Source organism: Neolamprologus multifasciatus, chromosome 7, assembly GCF_963576455.1.
Source record: "Neolamprologus multifasciatus chromosome 7, fNeoMul1.2, whole genome shotgun sequence".
In the NCBI taxonomy this organism is placed as follows: domain Eukaryota; kingdom Metazoa; phylum Chordata; class Actinopteri; order Cichliformes; family Cichlidae; genus Neolamprologus; species Neolamprologus multifasciatus.
In genome coordinates, this window is record NC_140445.1 from 35,115,346 (window position 1) to 35,131,367 (window position 16,022).

The 16,022-nt window shown below is 40.6% G+C and overlaps 2 protein-coding genes across 2 annotated transcripts; one reads left to right on the forward strand and one right to left on the reverse strand.

Moving 5' to 3' along the window:
• Positions 1-1,670: 1,670 nt before the first annotated feature.
• LOC146514660 (growth arrest and DNA damage-inducible protein GADD45 gamma-like) lies at positions 1,671-3,147 on the reverse strand. Its single transcript, XM_085168846.1, has 3 exons — positions 2,878-3,147; positions 2,571-2,778; positions 1,671-2,457 (listed from the first exon to the last, which is right to left on the reverse strand). Exons 1-3 carry the CDS (start codon positions 2,976-2,978, stop codon positions 2,344-2,346), a joined length of 423 nt encoding a protein of 140 aa, XP_085024972.1. The 5' UTR covers positions 2,979-3,147; the 3' UTR covers positions 1,671-2,343.
• A 10,659-nt stretch (positions 3,148-13,806) lies between these two features.
• On the forward strand, positions 13,807-15,398 carry LOC146514661 (growth arrest and DNA damage-inducible protein GADD45 gamma-like). Its single transcript, XM_085168187.1, has 3 exons — positions 13,807-14,044; positions 14,159-14,366; positions 14,480-15,398. Exons 1-3 carry the CDS (start codon positions 13,902-13,904, stop codon positions 14,591-14,593), a joined length of 465 nt encoding a protein of 154 aa, XP_085024313.1. The 5' UTR covers positions 13,807-13,901; the 3' UTR covers positions 14,594-15,398.
• Positions 15,399-16,022: the final 624 nt, after the last annotated feature.

Here is a 16,022-nt window from a genome sequence, read left to right on the forward strand (position 1 = left end):
CACTGCAGGCAACATGCAGGTCAGAGCGCCTTTAAAATCTGAATCCAAGCACACAAAAGCTTCTTAAAGGTTCTGAATTGTAAATTTGAGAATGAGAAGAAAAAAGCAGCGTGTGCCAGGAGCAGAAGATCACCTCCATTAACCTCCATGCAACCTCTGTGTAGCTGAGTTTTATTGGGGAGGAGTGTTTTTAAAGAAGGGTACAGGGTACAAAGTACAGTTAGCATGCTGACAAGAGTGAAATAATTTTAAATGTTTGGAGTTGGCAATACTAAATGAGCTAGCCTCAGAAAATGTCATAGGTTCAGTCACTGCAAAGTTTTATAAACACCCTTTTTCTTTAAAACATAAACTTACCTCTGCATAAACTGGCCATCAATTAAATGAGGAAACTAAACTTTAATTTATTACATTTAAATTTAATCTATTTATCTCAACTTCTTGTTAGACACATTAGACACAGTGCTGCTCAGTGTCTTTGTTCAAAAGCTCAAAATCTGTTTGTTGTCCTTTGTAGAAGACTGAAGCCTTTAAGGCAAACAGAGCCTTTTGGTCTGTGGCGCCAAGGCTCTTTACCACTCCACCTCTGTTTAGCCGACTCTGTGAAGTCTTTTAAAAAATAGTTCACTTCTGTTGAAAAGGGGGATATATAACTATGTTAAAGGTGTCAAATATGTTTATGTTGTCAAAGTCATCAGTTTTTGAAATAGATGCAGATGCTATTTGCCCGTCTATAGGCTGCACTCATTACTTGGTCACATTTAACTCGAGTTTAGGTTCATCATCAACAGGACTTTGTAGTAATTTAATAGGAAGCAAAACAAACTTGAATATCACAAACTGAAAGTTTTCCTTCATAGGTCAAAGTCGGCCTCTCTGGCTATAGTACTTGACAAAGCGTGATAAACAATATATACAAAAAATACTTTTTAAATAAATTTTTGAGATTAGAGGGTCACCTGATAGCAGCGTTCATTAGATCAGATTTTGAAACAAATTTCAAATTTCACACTATCCATCCATCCATTATCTCCCTTATCATTATCCTCATTAACCTTATTAGGGTCGTAGGAATTTCACACTAAAAGAAAAAAAAAATATTTTGGCATTTGAAGTACAGGAGAAGCAGCAGGCTTACAGAGACAAACTTCATTTGATCATTACTGTAGAGGGAGTGAAAACAGCAGATTTAAATCTCTGGCCATGCCAGGTAACGTTAAAATCACCTCACCTCCTCTAGAGAAGTAAATGGATAGGTCTTAGCTGTTTTTCATGTGACTATGAAACTTTTTAGAGGTCTACCATTATGCATCTATTTTTCTTACTTTATTGTTTTTTATCCATCTCGTAACCCCTCCTAAACATTTACTGCCATAAAGAAATGAGTCTGATAACAATAATCTGAGCTGTGCAATTACATTGTTATATACTTGGTTTTCTTAACTTTATTCCCATTTCACTCAGGAGCTGCAGACCTTGCTGAGTGATTCCAGTAAAAGTAAAACTCCCTAAAAGGAGCTCAAAATGTTGCCACAGAAAGCATCCAAGTGTTACTGTGTTTCTACTTCAGACAACTGAGACAAAAAATTAAAGAATAGTGAATAAGCAAAGTAGAATTTTCAAATGTTTTATTTGTAACTTTTCATGTGAAAAAAAATATGCAAGAATTCACAAATAGTTTTGTTTTTCATGAAGTTGAATTGAAAGAGTTTTTGTTTCACACTTCAAGATTTAAAGTCAGATCTTTTTTTTATTTAAACCTTTTTTTAAATTCAGTATTAAATATCCAAAGTGAAACCTTTAGATCATTTTTTTCAGAATCTTTTTTTTGTCATTGTTAAATTTCTAAAGTGAAACCTTTAGAGAATTAAGACAATTCTGGAAAGTGGGAAACATTTCCGCTGACTGCAACTGATGTCATGTTGCTCAGCAAAGAGGACATCCTTAAAAAGTCTCTTTCTAAGAAGGCCTCTCTCTCAGCACCGCTTCTTCTCCTGCTGCGCGTGCTTCAACGTGCGACATTTGCTCTGTGGAACCACAGGACGCAGAACTCGCTTCTCCTTCCTCTCCAAACCTCATCCGCACAAAGAATGAGGGTCGATGCGTCGCTCTCGTGGCATGCCCGACCTCATTCACATAAAGAATGAGAGTCATCTTGGCATGGACGGGACAAGAGGCGACGGTTCACGGGGGCCCCTCGGGCCGGCGCCGTGCTGCCTGGACGGGAATCCTCCTCAGGAGTATCCAGGGATGAGCAGAAACAGGTCCATCCTGTCCATCAGGATGGGTATTTCCAGATAAGAAGCTTTGCAGCATCTGAGCAAGTGAGGAGCAGGTCCCAGATCAGCGCTCGGGGAGGCTGATCTCAGGAACCCAGTCGTTCAGACGCCTGCTCTCCTCACAGAACAGGTGCAGCTTCTCCAGAGCAGGGTCCTCCCAAGACCCGTCAGCCGGGTTCTGATCAAACAGGAAGAGGAAAGTAGATTTAGTCGCACGTTTCTTTTCAGAAAGCACAAAAAAAAAAATCAGCCTTGAAATTCTTCACAGTGCTGCTGCTGAGCTCTACATACCGTGATGAGGACGCAGTGCGCATCTTCAAACTGTTCCGCCTTGTCCCCAACAATCTCCACCAGACGCTGCATGTCGCTCACTCTGACGATGCTGATGTCGTTGTCGAAGCAGAAGGACTGGATAAGGGTGAAGTGGATCTGGAGGGCGATGTCACACTCAAACTCCTCATCCATGGCCAGGACGCAGAAAGACACACTGTCCGGGTCTCTGTAGGCAAACAAAAATCATCCTGTTAAACGCTGCTGTTCAGTGTTTATTAACCCTAATGTTAAGAGAAGATGCTAAGGTCACATGAAGTTTACTTACTCAGTCATAATTTTTGCGCTCTCATAGACTCCAACAGTGAGTCGCTCCTCGCTCTGAGCACACAGCAGAGCTTCCTTCAGAGATTTTCCAGGAGACTGCATGGTTAGTTTGTATCTCACAGTTCTGCTGAAGCAGTGTCAGAAAGTCCAGAAAAGGCTGTTTGTGCTGCTTCCAGGAGATTGCCAACATTTATACTGCAGACCCGGCACGTGCTGACTCTCTCATTGGCTGATTGCAGCACAATGGTAACAAGAGGCCAGCAGCCCCCACCCCACCCTCAGGCACGCGTGCCCATAGAAAAGTCTTAGAAAGTTGGGGGCAGCTTCATTTGAAAGGATCAAATGTAGAAAGCCTGACCTTTAAGTGCTTGTTTCAGCTTACAAGAATAATGAAACCACACAGCAAGACCAGACTGCTATTGTGAAAGTCCTCAAAGTTTTGCAAGATTAAGAAGCGACTGATAACGCCACTGAAATGCTTAAACGATGAAGCCAAAGGATATTTAAATCTAAAGTATTTCTCAATGCAACTGCACGCTTTCCAAATCATGATATTGTGCTTTAGGGGGGCTTGTTTTAATGCACCCAGTCGTTTGCATGGAGTTAAATTTACCGGTGTTTGTGGCATCTCACCGAACATCAACAAAGTGTTTGTCAGGTTAATTTCAGACTTTTCAAATCTATCTGTTTCAAACTTGCTCTTTCTTGTGCAATCAGCTAGTTTTAATAAGACTTGGAGTGATCTTCGATTGCATCAACAGTAACAGAGCATTAATAGGATGTAACTTTGGTCAAAACTCCTACATTCTTGCATTCTTGAGGTTCTCCATGTAACTGTTGCTGTTTTGTGCGAATTGATGTCTGCCTGGATCAGTTCAATAAAAAGCTCCAGTGAAAACACTAAGAAGTCTACATCCTTTTGATCCAGTTATGTCATCCATATAATTTCATATTTGCAATTTAAAATGTATTACTCCATTCATCCACGGAGTTTGGGCTCTGGATAAAGCTTTCCTGCAAGGTTAGAATCCTAACACCAATGTCTTTGGACTGTCTGCATTCATTCATGTCAAAGTTAACTTCAGAACAGATCTAAGCAAGCTTATAAAGATTATTAACATGAGCTGAAATCACAGAGAAAGACTTGCTGTTTTAGTTTAACCTTTTGTGGAAATGAATGGGTGGCAGTGGCTGATTGGTTTGGTCTGATCCATCTAAAGATGGATTTTTAAAATCTGAAGACAGAGCATTAGATGTTGAACTGGTTTGTTTTCAAATGATGACATTATATTTTTCTGTATAAATAAAAGTTTGATTTAATAAGCTAGTCAGATAAAGTCTTGTGTACACAAATGCTTCAGTAAATCTATTCAAGACTTGTAAGATATTTTCATGCTTTCACCACTTTTTGAAGTTTCTTAAAAGCTAAATATTTTATTCCTAACTGAAAACGCAGCTGGTGTAAAAATGCAAAGATATAAACATTTATGAAATATGCACAATGTATTTTTGTAAATAGGCGAGAAATGTCCAAATTGTTACTAATGCTGTGGTCAGAACAGCTAAAACACTATTGGAACACCGTTGGACAGGGCAATTTTAGGCGTCGTAGAATTTTTTCTGGAAGAATAAGCAGAAACTTTCTTAAAAACAGCATCAATGCAGGGTATTCACCAATGTTTGATGTCAAAATAATCAGATCTATCCACCCTTCCAACTGTACTGACTGTCAGGCAGACTTTTAGACGTCGTGACCAGCTTCACAGCATGAACTGTTTGTTGTAGATTAAGAAATGGCACCGGCCGCTGCTTTGCATGCGTAAAGACTGGCGCGTGGCATCTGGAGATGCCTGCGTGCTTTATCTCTCTACTCTGCATCACTCTCCATAGTAACCGGCAGATGCCATCTGTCCCAGGGGGAAGGTAAAGTGAGGGTGAACAAAAGAAGTCACGCAGCACCTGCTGGGCGTGATAGACAAATGTTCTACTCCTGCAAAGATTACTTTTGTAAGTTGTGTTTAAAAAACGCAGAAATGTAGACAGACTGCGTGGATCTACGCTAAATATGATTGTTATGTAATGTGTGTCGCTCTCTAACTCAAAAGCTTATTTTATCAGTGCAAAAATATTTACAAATATTTAGTTTTTATTCACAAAGCTTAAGTCATCTCTGCAAACATTAAAAACACATTTCTGCAAACCTCTGAATTATCTGCCACCTTTGGACATTTCCCTTTATAACGCAGAGGGTGGGCTCTGTTGAGTCACCGCGGTAAAGTGAGCCGTCATTTGTGAGCCGCGGTCAAGCCAGCCGCCTCTTATCCGCCGCATAAATTTCCTTGCGCTTTTACACCAGTCTTTACGGTAGCGCCTTTTCGCTTTATATCCCGATTGAGAGCCTAGACCCGCGCACACGCGCACGCGCGCGCACACATTACGATGGAACAGCCCAATACAGTCAATACAATTATGTCTATTACAAAAATTCATTAAAAATCATCCTTAGTAGTTGAGGTCCAACTTTCAACAGATTCCTTCTCTGGGAAGCCTACTGTACCTGTGTGCCAAGTTTCATCCAGATTTACTGTAGAATTCCTCAGAAATTAAAGGAAACTAATATTCAATGCAATACAGTCAATACACTACAATTATGTCAAATTTCAAAAATTCATTAAAAATCATCCTTAGTAGTTGAGGTCCAACTTTCAACAGATTCCTTCTCTGGGAAGCCTACTGTACCTGTGTGCCAAGTTTCATCCAGATTTACTGTAGAATTCCTCAGAAATTAAAGGAAACTAATATTCAATGCAATACAGTCAATACACTACAATTATGTCAAATTTCAAAAATTCATTAAAAATCATCCTTAGTAGTTGAGGTCCAACTTTCAACACATTCCTTCTCTGGGACACCTACTGTACCTGTGTGCCAAGTTTCATCCAGATTTACTGTAAAAGTCCTCAGAAATTAAAGGACATTTATATTCAATGCAATACAGTCAATACACTACAATTATGTACATTTCAAAAATTCATTAAAAATCATCCTTAGTAGTTGAGGTCCAACTTTCAACAGATTCCTTCTCTGGGAAGCCTACTGTACCTGTGTGCCAAGTTTCATCCAGATTTACTGTAGAATTCCTCAGAAATTAAAGGAAACTTATATTCAATGCAATACAGTCAATACACTACAATTATGTACATTTCAAAAATTCATTAAAAATCATCCTTAGTAGTTGAGGTCCAACTTTCAACAGATTCCTTCTCTGGGAAGCCTCCTGTACCTGTGTCCCAAGTTTCATCCAGATTTACTGTAGAATTCCTCAGAAATTAAAGGAAACTTATATTCAATGCAATACAGTCAATACACTACAATTATGTCAAATTTCAAAATTCATTAAAAATCATCCTTAGTAGTTGAGGTCCAACTTTCAACACATTCCTTCTCTGGGACACCTACTGTACCTGTGTGCCAAGTTTCATCCAGATTTACTGTAAAATTCCTCAGAAATTAAAGGACATTTATATTCAATGCAATACAGTCAATACACTACAATTATGTCAAATTTCAAAGATTCATTAAAAATCATCCTTAGTAGTTGAGGTCCAACTTTCAACACATCCCTCCTCTGGGACACCTACTGTACCTGTGTGCCAAGTTTCATCCAGATTTACTGTAAAATTCCTCAGAAATTAAAGGACATTTATATTCAATGCAATACAGTCAATACACTACAATTATGTCAAATTTCAAAAATTCATTAAAAATCATCCTTAGTAGTTGAGGTCCAACTTTCAACACCGTCTTACTCTGGGCGACCTACGGTATCTCTGGGCCAAGTTACATCTCAATTCACTGTAATCTTTATCAAAAATTGAAAGAACAATTATATGTCAATGCTGGCTGTGTGCCTTTCAAAGTGACACTAAATAACAGAACTCAGGCACATCCGCCAAAAGGCGGATTTATTAAACAAAAACAACATACAAAATATCCCTAACCCATACTACATAACCTAAAAAGAAACAAAGGGACACTTAGAAGCACAAGAAAACAATACTATACTGGAAGGGCAAGAGACACAGCCCAAACATAATCCACAACTAAAACGCCAAAAGAACAAGTCATCCCACATAGCAGACGGGTGTTGCCTGGATCTGGTGTGAAGCCGGCACTGCTGGCTGACTTCTGGCATGGTAAGATGGCACTGTTTATGTGATGGCATGCTACATCTGGCCTGATTGGGTGAATGTGACATGTTGTATAGAGCACTTTGAGTAATATGGGTGAGTAAAAAGGCGCTATATAAGAATCAGTCCATTCACTGTCTGAACAGAGTTTTGTCATGACAGCATATTTGATTGTCTTCACTGACTCGCTATCCGCCTTAGTGCAGCTGCCGTACCATCCTGGGATGCAGTAAGTTAGTAGGCTCTCAATGGGCGAGTGGTGGAAGGTCAGCAGAGGATGTCTGGGATGATTGCATTAAAGGCTGAGCTGTAGTCCACAAAGAACATTCTGGCGTAGCTCTGCCGCTTTTCTGACACAACGACCGAGACTGTGGGAGCTGGGGCTCGAACCAGCAACCTTCCGGTGACAAGACGAACTGCCAACTCTCATTATGCAATGTACTGTTTAAAAGAAAAATCTTTTTTTTGCCTTGACAACATACATTCATCTTCATTTCAAATAAGTAGTTATTTTTCACACAGAGAGCAATACCATTCTCCAGCCTCTGCTGTCCAAAACTACTCTGTATTCATCTGGAGGCACTTTGTGTGAAACCATTTTAAATAGCTCTCATGCAGGAACAAAGCAATTGTATAAAATGAAGTGAGGGAATGGAGCTATAAATAGATTAATATAGAGATATGAAAATAAACTTATATATAGACATAGGAACACAAGTTTTAACATTAATGTTTCTGGGATATAATAAACAATATAAGCATACAGGTGTCTAAGCAAACATTGTGGCATACAAAGTGAGAGAGTGCAGTGAGTCATGTTTATTCCTGTTCAATATGTGTCTGACACAAGTGGATGAATTAAAAAGTCTGACAGCAGCAGCAACAACAGGCAATGCCTTCCTGATGACTTTCTATCTGGTTACATCTTTGTCTTTGATGCCTGTATCCCAGCTTGAAGAGTCCTGGACCTTTTTTCTAGTCAGTGGGTGTATAGGCAAACAACTCTGGCTTGTCACCCAGTTGGATTTCCTGGTAATTGTCAGGTGGCACTATCTACAAATCAGGACACATTAACTATGATATTAAAAAATTGACATGATGACATAGTCCTTGGTCAGTTTACCAAGCATTTCTCAGTTTTGTTCTTTATAGTTCTGTTCATCATATCATTGTTTGTGAGTCCTGGATTATTTGATGATATGTTTACATTATGTATTCTTTTGTTTTCAGTTCCATATTGCTTTTAAGTGTAGTTCTTTTTAAGCATTCCACAAGTGGATGGAACACTTGTGAAAACACTCTAGTGTTAAAGCCAGTCTTGTCTTCATGTCTGTTTCTGGTTTTGTCTGTGTCAAGCTCGTGTGTCTTAGTCTGTGTTTTAGTTTGGTGGCCTCTTGTCTCTTTCTTGTGTTGAGTCTTACTCCCATTGTCTTCTTATTCCCAATGTATCCCTGCTGTGTTACACAGCTGTCTCCAATTCCCCTAATCACCATCCTATTTATACATTTTGCCAATCTCCCGGTCTGAAGTACATTATTCTATTCGATTCTATTATATTATATTTATACAGCACCAAACCACAACAACAGTCACCTAAAGACACTTTATGTTGCTGGTTAAAAACACAACAATAATACAAAGAAAGCCCCAACAATTTAAGTACCCCATATGAGCTAACATTTAGTGTGAGTGGGAAGGAAAAACTCCATTTGAAGAGGTAGAGACATCTGGCAGAAACAGGCTCAAGGAGAGACAGCCATCTACTGTGACTGGCTGAGGTTGATGAAAAGGAGACAGAACAACATATACACTGTGCAAGAGATACATACTAACTAATGATTAAATGCAGAGAGGTGTATAAACACAGAAAGAGCAAAGAAGGAAAAAATTCATACATGATGGGAAGCCCACAAGAGCCTAGGCTTATTGCAGCACAAATAAGGGAAGATTCAGGGTCACCTGATCCACTCTAACTGTATTATTTGTCAAAACTGAGGGTTTTAATGCTAATCTCAAAAGCAGAGACGGGTGTTTGTCTTCTGAATTAATATAGAATAGAATAGAATTCAACTTTATTGTCATTGCACATGTCACAGGTACAAGGCAACGAAATGCAGTGTGCATCCATCAAGAAGTGCTTTAGCCATGATATAGATATATTACAATATATATTAGCAATAATATAGGTATGTAAGTATATTACAGAAATGGGTCTATTATGGTATGTTATAATGTACACGGTATGAAGGTATGTTATGAATATGCTATAACTATAAGTATGTACAGGCTATGAACAGGATATAAACATGAAAAACTATACAGAATGTGAAATTAAAAAAACTATACAGAAATATGAGATATACAGCTATACACAAATGTGAAATATGCAGGTTATAAACAGTTGTAGAATTAAAAATTATCGTATTGTACAGAATGATGTGAGCTGCATCCACAGAAGAGAGGCCTGAGAGATGATTCCTGTTCAACCTTAAAATTCTATAGGAACCACAAGTACACTTAATATTCCAAAATTAAAATCTGGATTTCAAAGCGAGTCAGTGAAGACAATCAAATAAACTGTCATGACAAAACTCTGTTCAGACAGTGAATGGACTGATTCTTATATAGCGCCTTTTTACTCACCCATATTACTCAAAGTGCTCTATACAACATGTCACATTCACCCAATCAGGCCAGATGTAGCATGCCATCACATAAACAGTGCCATCTTACCATGCCAGAAGTCAGCCAGCAGTGCCGGCTTCACACCAGATCCAGGCAACACCCGTCTGCTATGTGGGATGACTTGTTCTTTTGGCGTTTTAGTTGTGGATTATGTTTGGGCTGTGTCTCTTGCCCTTCCAGTATAGTATTGTTTTCTTGTGCTTCTAAGTGTCCCTTTGTTTCTTTTTAGGTTATGTAGTATGGGTTAGGGATATTTTGTATGTTGTTTTTGTTTAATAAATCCGCCTTTTGGCGGATGTGCCTGAGTTCTGTTATTTAGTGTCACTTTGAAAGGCACACAGCCAGCATTGACATATAATTGTTCTTTCAATTTTTGATAAAGATTACAGTGAATTGAGATGTAACTTGGCCCAGAGATACCGTAGGTCGCCCAGAGTAAGACGGTGTTGAAAGTTGGACCTCAACTACTAAGGATGATTTTTAATGAATTTTTGAATATGATGCAATATTTAAGTAAGTGTATTGAATTCAATATACATGTCCTTTAATTTCTGAGGAATCTTACAGTAAATCTGGATGAAACTTGGCACACAGGTACAGTAGGCTTCCCAGAGAAGGAATCTGTTGAAAGTTGGACCTCAACTACTAAGGATGATTTTTAATGATTTTTTGAAATGTACATAATTGTAGTGTATTGACTGTATTGCATTGAATATAAATGTCCTTTAATTTCTGAGGAATTTTACAGTAAATCTGGATGAAACTTGGCACACAGGTACAGTAGGTGTCCCAGAGGAGGGATGTGTTGAAAGTTGGACCTCAACTACTAAGGATGATTTTTAATGAATTTTTGAAATTTGACATAATTGTAGTGTATTGACTGTATTGCATTGAATATTAGTTTCCTTTAATTTCTGAGGAATTTTACAGTAAATCTGGATGAAACTTGGCACACAGGTACAGTAGGCTTTCCAGAGAAGGAATCTGTTGGAAGTTGGACCTCAACTACTAAGGATGATTTTTAATGAATTTTTGAAATGTACATAATTGTAGTGTATTGACTGTATTGCATTGAATATAAATGTCCTTTAATTTCTGAGGAATTTTACAGTAAATCTGGATGAAACTTGGCACACAGGTACAGTAGGCTTCCCAGAGAAGGAATCTGTTGAAAGTTGGACCTCAACTACTAAGGATGATTTTTAATGAATTTTTGAAATGTACATAATTGTAGTGTATTGACTGTATTGCATTGAATATAAATGTCCTTTAATTTCTGAGGAATTTTACAGTAAATCTGGATGAAACTTGGCACACAGGTACAGTAGGTGTCCCAGAGAAGGAATGTGTTGAAAGTTGGACCTCAACTACTAAGGATGATTTTTAATGAATTTTGAAATTTGACATAATTGTAGTGTATTGACTGTATTGCATTGAATATAAGTTTCCTTTAATTTCTTAGGAATTCTACAGTAAATCTGGATGAAACTTGGGACACAGGTACAGGAGGCTTCCCAGAGAAGGAATCTGTTGAAAGTTGGACCTCAACTACTAAGGATGATTTTTAATGAATTTTTGAAATGTACATAATTGTAGTGTATTGACTGTATTGCATTGAATATAAATGTCCTTTAATTTCTGAGGAACTTTACAGTAAATCTGGATGAAACTTGGCACACAGGTACAGTAGGTGTCCCAGAAAAGGAATGTGTTGAAAGTTGGACCTCAACTACTAAGGATGATTTTTAATGAATTTTTGAAATTTGACATAATTGTAGTGTATTGACTGTATTGCATTGAATATTAGTTTCCTTTAATTTCTGAGGAATTCTACAGTAAATCTGGATGAAACTTGGCACACAGGTACAGTAGGCTTCCCAGAGAAGGAATCTGTTGAAAGTTGGACCTCAACTACTAAGGATGATTTTTAATGAATTTTTGTAATAGACATAATTGTATTGACTGTATTGGGCTGTTCCATCGTAATGTGTGCGCGCGCGTGCGCGTGTGCGCGGGTCTAGGCTCTCAATCGGGATATAAAGCGAAAAGGCGCTACCGTAAAGACTGGTGTAAAAGCGCAAGGAAATTTATGCGGCGGATAAGAGGCGGCTGGCTTGACCGCGGCTCACAAATGACGGCTCACTTTACCGCGGTGTTGAGTCGCCGCAGGTCACCAGTAAAGAGCTTTGAACACCAACACCTGTCGCGCACTGCCGGAGAGTCCACCATCTGGCAGATGTGCTTCACCAACAATGGGTCGGTATCGATTTGCACGCGCCTGGCCCGTGGTGATACGAGCTTATCCTTCCTAAAACTAGATGTGTGTTTTATTTTGTATCAGCTAGATCCAAATCAAACTTTAGGCCAGATGACGCGCAGATGAGGACTGAAGTGAAAACAAATAAATGACCTTGTTTGGAGCAATAATGCAAAGATAAGCATTTTGTTGTTAAACGAAACACTTGGGGCATTCTCGTCTGATTACAGCTCAAACTGAGAGTGATTTTTATTTGCCTCTACTTGTTTGGGGAGATAGCCTTTTACATTTTGCAAGGTTAGACTGTGAAGTCTCATCTTTGGTATTCTAACTTAATCAAAACTCAGACAACAGACTTGCGAATGTTGAGACATGTCGACAAAAGACAAAAAAAAAAAAAGCCCTGGGGTCGAAGATGACCTAGGTTTAGGAGAAAGAGAAGGGGGCTTGGAGAAGGGGGGCTTGGAGGAGGGGGTCCCTTCATAGCGACAGTTCTCCATCTGCCACTGTGCCTTTTACAGAACAATAGTGCTGAATCAATCACCACCGACCTGTGTCTGCACCTCCAACCCCCTGCGCAATTTACGCAGCAATGGCAGCAGGTCTGACCTGATGCAAGATGTGTTTTGGACTATTATGTAGATGAAATGGCACCAAATAAGAGAAGAGAAGAGAAGAGAAGAGAAGAGAAGAGAAGAGAAGAGAAGAGAAGAGAAGAGAAGCGGCACTAGAAGTGAACCAAATGAGGCAGGATCGTGCGTAAAAGTTTCGGAGTGAAAAGAAGTTGTGGATAATAATAAAACCAGACAGAGGTCAGGTTAGTTGAACTGGATACTAAAAATTACCAAATAATGACAATATGTTACATTGAAACGCGTCGAGCAGGTGAAATGGAGTCCTGCGTAAAAGTTTGTCGGGACCACTTAAATCGCAAATGAAAGCATTTAGTGGAACTATGGGCCAAATTCCAAGTAAAATAACTTTTAAGGCTATTTCTGCGTAACTCGCGTGGCTCCTGAACTCCCCAGAGTAAATAAATAAAACCCGAGGAAGGAAGGATTTGGGGGCCAGCTGATGGCCACGTGGTTCGCGTGGGCCAGCACTGCAGATTGTGCAGCACGCACTGCGTTCTGGCACGCGCTGATGATTTGCATTTGTATAGAAGACCGTGACAATAGAGGAGCTTCTGTGCTTACAATGGGGCAGTTTTATGGCCAGCCTCTACTCCACAGATGGCATCCACCTGCCCTTTCTCTGCTGCTGAGAGGGGGGAGGGGAGCTTCACACTTTCGCCATTCTGCTACTTAGATTCTATCAGAAAAGTATAAAATGAAGGAAACGGCATTCGAAGTTTGTTTGGAGTTCAAAAAATGTTTTAGTAAAGTTCACAAAGAAGTTTGTGGGGCTAAAAGTGTCCATAAGTAACATTTGCAAAGATTTCCGAGTAGCTATATGCGCATTTTACTTCAGTTTGTAGTTTATTATGAGTGCATGTAAAAAGACAGGTGCACGATGTGTCACTGCAACTTAAATCATATGCTGTGTTTTGAGTGCGTTGCACCAAAGTGCTGCAGAGTAATCAAACGCTTTCTGTAATATAATTAAGCAATTTTTTGCTTGCAGGGCAAGCTGCTGTGTGCGTGCAGCCGGGGGCGTGAGTGGCTCGATGACCCCCATCAATCTGCCACGAGCCGGAGTGTGACAATAGCATTATCATACCAATACACCATTCAGCTTTAGCCAATCAGGGCACAGCGCTTTCACTGCGCCGCACGAGTTGCAGGGTATAAAAGAGGGTGACTGCGGCTGTGAAAGCACTCTGCTCTCTCTGCGGATTTACTCTTCAGACTTTCTCGAGCTTTTCCACTGCGGAATATCTTCACAGCCTTCATCATGACTTTTGAGGAGGTCCTGATCCAGAAACCCACCGAGCGTGCTCAGTGCGCCGGCACTGCCCTCGAGGAGGTCCTGGTGACCGCCAAAGACAACGACTCCCTCACCGTTGGTGTCTACGAGTGCGCAAAAGTTATGAACCTGTAAGTATGAGACTGCTGGAAAGATAAAGGTTACTACGTGTAAACTCATTTAAACGCTGATTTATTCAGTTGTGGGTAGAATCTCATGGATTTTGTTCTTTAATGTCCCCACAGAGACCCGGACAGTGTGTCTTTCTGCGTCCTGGCCATGGATGAGGAGTTTGAGTGTGACATCGCCCTCCAGATCCACTTCACCCTCATCCAGTCCTTCTGCTTCGACAACGACATCAGCATCGTCAGAGTGAGCGACATGCAGCGTCTGGTGGAGATTGTTGGGGACAAGGCGGAACAGTTTGAAGATGCGCACTGCGTCCTCATCACGGTATGTAGAGCTCAGCAGCAGCACTGTGAAGAATTTCAAGGCTGATTTTTTTTTTCGTGCTTTCTGAAAAGAAACGTGCGACTAAATCTACTTTCCTCTTCCTGTTTGATCAGAACCCGGCTGACGGGTCTTGGGAGGACCCTGCTCTGGAGAAGCTGCACCTGTTCTGTGAGGAGAACAGGCGTCTGAACGACTGGGTTCCTGAGATCAGCCTCCCCGAGCGCTGATCTGGGACCTGCTCCTCACTTGCTCAGATGCTGCAAAGCTTCTTATCTGGAAATACCCATCCTGATGGACAGGATGGACCTGTTTCTGCTCATCCCTGGATACTCCTGAGGAGGATTCCCGTCCAGGCAGCACGGCGCCGGCCCGAGGGGCCCCCGTGAACCGTCGCCTCTTGTCCCGTCCATGCCAAGATGACTCTCATTCTTTATGTGAATGAGGTCGGGCATGCCACGAGAGCGACGCATCGACCCTCATTCTTTGTGCGGATGAGGTTTGGAGAGGAAGGAGAAGCGAGTTCTGCGTCCTGTGGTTCCACAGAGCAAATGTCGCACGTTGAAGCACGCGCAGCAGGAGAAGAAGCGGTGCTGAGAGAGAGGCCTTCTTAGAAAGAGACTTTTTAAGGATGTCCTCTTTGCTGAGCAACATGACATCAGTTGCAGTCAGCGGAAATGTTTCCCACTTTCCAGAATTGTCTTAATTCTCTAAAGGTTTCACTTTAGAAATTTAATAATGACAAAACATTCTAAGACATATATAGAAAACAACAAAATGTCTATATTCTAAAGGTTTCACTTTAGAAAATGGCTCAATTAACTTAACGTCATGAGAATTTGTTAGATTATCCTATAAATATTTTACTATGTAGCCTGTAGTGAAAACAAATATTTAAAGAAAATAAAATTTGACTTAATGTGTTTGATCTTTTTGAGGCAATGCTGGAAACTAACTTGGTGTTAACTTATCAACTGTTTCAAACATTATTGGAAGCTGTAAGTGGAAAATACTCAATAAAACTTGAAAGATGAATTTTGCCTTGTGTTTTCACTTGCAGTTGCAAAACTGTGTTTTTTGTGCTTGTTTGGGGTGTTTAGAGGGAGGAGGGCTGAAACTAACACAAGCTTTAAACTCCCTTTGGGTGGAGAGACCGATACAGCCTGACATCTGAGGGAGGAGGGGGCAAACACATTCAGGCCCTCCTCCTCCAGACTTCATCTGCATATGTATGGCACAGAGCACAATAGCAGGGCTCCCGGCCTGTCAGCTCCAGCGATCCGAACAGAGTGCCTATTGTTTAGCCCGCAGATGTCTTCCCTGGCCACGCCGCGCCATCTGCTGCTTCCTGCAGGTTGGGGTCGGGCAGGGCAGGGCTGGGAGGAGTCGGAGGGGTTAGTCAGTACAGTGCTGCAGGGGGGCTGAGTGAGGTCTGGCTGGTTTGGGCCGGTTTTGGGGAGAAGAGAGGGTGGGGGTCCTGACTATCATATGGTATCCTGCCAGCTGCTGTCGGGACTATTATTTACTGGCAGGCACTTGGTGAAACTTTGGTAAACACAGCACAAAGACAGGAGATCAGCTGTGTTTGGGTGCAGCAGCAGAACCACCTGCTCTGCCTTTAAAATGAAATCTGCATCAGGCACCGCTCCTTACTTTAGT

Bases quoted from the DNA above. Each gene is read 5' to 3' on its own strand.
- LOC146514660 (XM_085168846.1), bottom strand. From the start codon at position 2,978: ATGCAGTCTCCTGGAAAATCTCTGAAGGAAGCTCTGCTGTGTGCTCAG. The intron at 2,779-2,877 runs GTAAGTAAACTT...GTTTGCCTACAG, and splicing joins AGCGCAAAAATTATGACTGA to AGACCCGGACAGTGTGTCTT. The intron at 2,458-2,570 runs GTATGTAGAGCT...CTGTTTGATCAG, and splicing joins CGCACTGCGTCCTCATCACG to AACCCGGCTGACGGGTCTTG.
- LOC146514661 (XM_085168187.1), top strand. From the start codon at position 13,902: ATGACTTTTGAGGAGGTCCTGATCCAGAAACCCACCGAGCGTGCTCAG. The intron at 14,045-14,158 runs GTAAGTATGAGA...ATGTCCCCACAG, and splicing joins TGCGCAAAAGTTATGAACCT to AGACCCGGACAGTGTGTCTT. The intron at 14,367-14,479 runs GTATGTAGAGCT...CTGTTTGATCAG, and splicing joins CGCACTGCGTCCTCATCACG to AACCCGGCTGACGGGTCTTG.